Source organism: Etheostoma spectabile, unplaced genomic scaffold (assembly GCF_008692095.1).
Source record: "Etheostoma spectabile isolate EspeVRDwgs_2016 unplaced genomic scaffold, UIUC_Espe_1.0 scaffold325, whole genome shotgun sequence".
Lineage (NCBI taxonomy): Eukaryota > Metazoa > Chordata > Actinopteri > Perciformes > Percidae > Etheostoma > Etheostoma spectabile.
This window is the reverse complement of record NW_022605585.1, coordinates 156,281-158,727: the sequence shown is the minus strand read 5'-3', so window position 1 is coordinate 158,727 and position 2,447 is coordinate 156,281. Positions and strand designations below refer to the sequence as shown.

General features: G+C 37.9%; 1 protein-coding gene across 1 annotated transcript in view; it reads left to right on the top strand.

Moving 5' to 3' along the window:
• scarb1 (scavenger receptor class B, member 1) overlaps positions 1–2,447 on the top strand; it is a gene marked incomplete in the record, with an annotated part of 51,683 nt that overhangs the window by 1,844 nt on the left and 47,392 nt on the right. Inside the window, 1 exon segment of the mRNA XM_032511183.1 lies at positions 1,738–1,898. Coding sequence (XP_032367074.1) covers positions 1,738–1,898 — 161 coding nt within the window.

Genomic DNA, 2,447 nt, shown 5'->3' with positions numbered 1-2,447 from the left:
CCTGAACACACCTCCCTGTAAGACCAGCACGCCCAGAATGCACCTGAACACACTATATAGCAGGTTACAACCAGCCGTGGTTGGTTTGAGCAAAATCCATTTTAGCATACCCTTCTGCTCCTTGCAGTCAAAAGGAGAGAAACTTTCCAATAATAAAAAAACAAAATTGACAATTTAATGCAACTGTGACTTTTGAATTAATCCTATAAGTGTTTTCCCTCCTTAACTGTAATAATGTACATTATTGTGCTAAAAATGCTGCACATTGGAACCATTTGGGAGGCTATTTGGTGTAAAAAAAAACAAAAAAAAACATCAGTGTTTTCATCAGCAGGAAGCACGACTATTTTCTTCACTTTAAGTATATTATGAGGCTAATACTTTTGTATTTTTACTAAGGTAACGCTTTGAATGCAGGACTCTTACTTGTACCAAAGAAAATCCCATTGTGGTGTTGCTACATTTACTTTGAAGCATCTGTGTAACCCACTTCTTCAAGCAGTGTTGCGTGATCAGGTCGTTTGAGTAGAGAATGAGCGTGAACTACATTTCCCAGAGTCCTCGGCGCGGCGCAGGCGCGACGAATGGTTTATAAATACGGCTTGCAGGGCGACATGGGTCAGAATGGACTGTAAGGTCAAAAAAGCCGGCTGGACCTTAGACTGTAAACTTAAATTACAGTATTTCGTGGTGAGGTTTGGTTTAAGTGTGTTGTCACAGTTAGCTGACTCCGTTTAGCCGCTTAGCCGCGGAGCTTTTCTGAATATAAACAAGCCACAGACACAGGTCGCAGGCTGTCAGCTGTCCATAACAAGCTATGGCAATCAATAAATCCAAAGTTGCTATTGGGTTCTTAATAGCAGGAGTCCTCACGGTGTTTTTTGGGACGGTTCTTACCTTTGTAGGACCACTAATCATCGACGACCAAGTAGTAAAGGTAAGCCAGCGCGCTGACATGGACATGTTTTTGAAATTGGTTTAGACCCATAACGTGCTGAGTCAAGTTTTTTTTAGTCTGTAACCACAGCCGAAAGTTTCACAAAGCTTCAGACTGCCACGTGAAAGAAATTAAAATGTGTAAATAAATGTTAAAAGGCGCGTGCAGGGAAACAAAGTGACAATAGCGATCAATATGAATGCACTCTGGTCCCTGCCAGTTCAAACAGTATTATCATCGTTACCTTAACTAAACAAGGCTGTCCTTAAATACTGGCGTGAAAAATTAGACCTGTAAAAGATGGGAATGTATATATTGAGTATATGGAGGAATAAATAAGTAAGATTGATATAAGATATACTTTATTGTCTCGATAAAGTTGAATTATCAAAAAGTGCAACTGATTAATTGGATTTGATCTCAAACAGCAAAAATTAAATAAAGAATTCAAAGAAAGAGGCGTTTGGGAAACACTGATTGACATTTCTTTTTACATTTTAAAGACCAAACAACTAACCCATTAATCAATTAATAATCGCTATAGCTGCAACCCTGTTGTTCATGTAATTCTTAAGTCATTTTTCTAAGTAGAAATTTCAAATATTTGCTGTTTTCGACTTTCTAAATCCAAAGATGTGAGGCTTTTCTTTAATATGTATGATAGTAAAGTGAATATATAGTTTGGGCTTTGGGCATTTAAAGGAATAAAACAAGCATTCCAGAAATTTTAATTCCAATTTTCAGGCATTTTGCATCCCTTTTTGTATGATTTACCCTTCTCTCTGTCCCTGTCGTGTCAGAACACGGTGATCGACCCTAAGAATGACATGTCCTACACCATGTGGAAGGACGTCCCTGTGCCCTTCTACATGTCCGTCTACTTCTTCAACGTCCTCAACCCCAAAGAGGTCCTGAACGGAGAGAAGCCCATGGTGGAGCAGAAAGGACCTTATGTGTACAGGTACATCCGAAACCTCACCTGAGAACAACCGCCGGACCATAAACTACCTCTGCAGGGTTGTTTTTTTTTTTTACATTTATCAGCACACTTTGTCCTGCAGCCTGTAAATATGTTGCAAGATGATTCCTCCAGGCACCTTCTTCTCTGCTTTTGCTGCTTTGGGTAATTCATATGACAAATAGGATTACACGTCTGACATATTTGAGATATTTGGATTCAAACTGAGACTATCTTGTCTGTCTGTTTTTTTATTGCACTCTGGTAAAACTCCCTCTATTGGTTAATCTACATATTTACCATTTAGCCTACTATTTAAGCAGTTTTTAAGCACATTTTGGTATTGCCAACATGTGTATATTCAAATATTTGTTCTTGTATTTTATCCTATTATTTCATGTATATAATCTGTATGTGTATTGTATCCTAGTATTTCATTATATTTATATTCTGTGCTGTGTGGCTGATTTTGCTGCTGGAACACTATAATTTCCCATTTTATTGGGATCAGTAACTATCTATCTATCTATCTATCTATCTATCTATCTATCT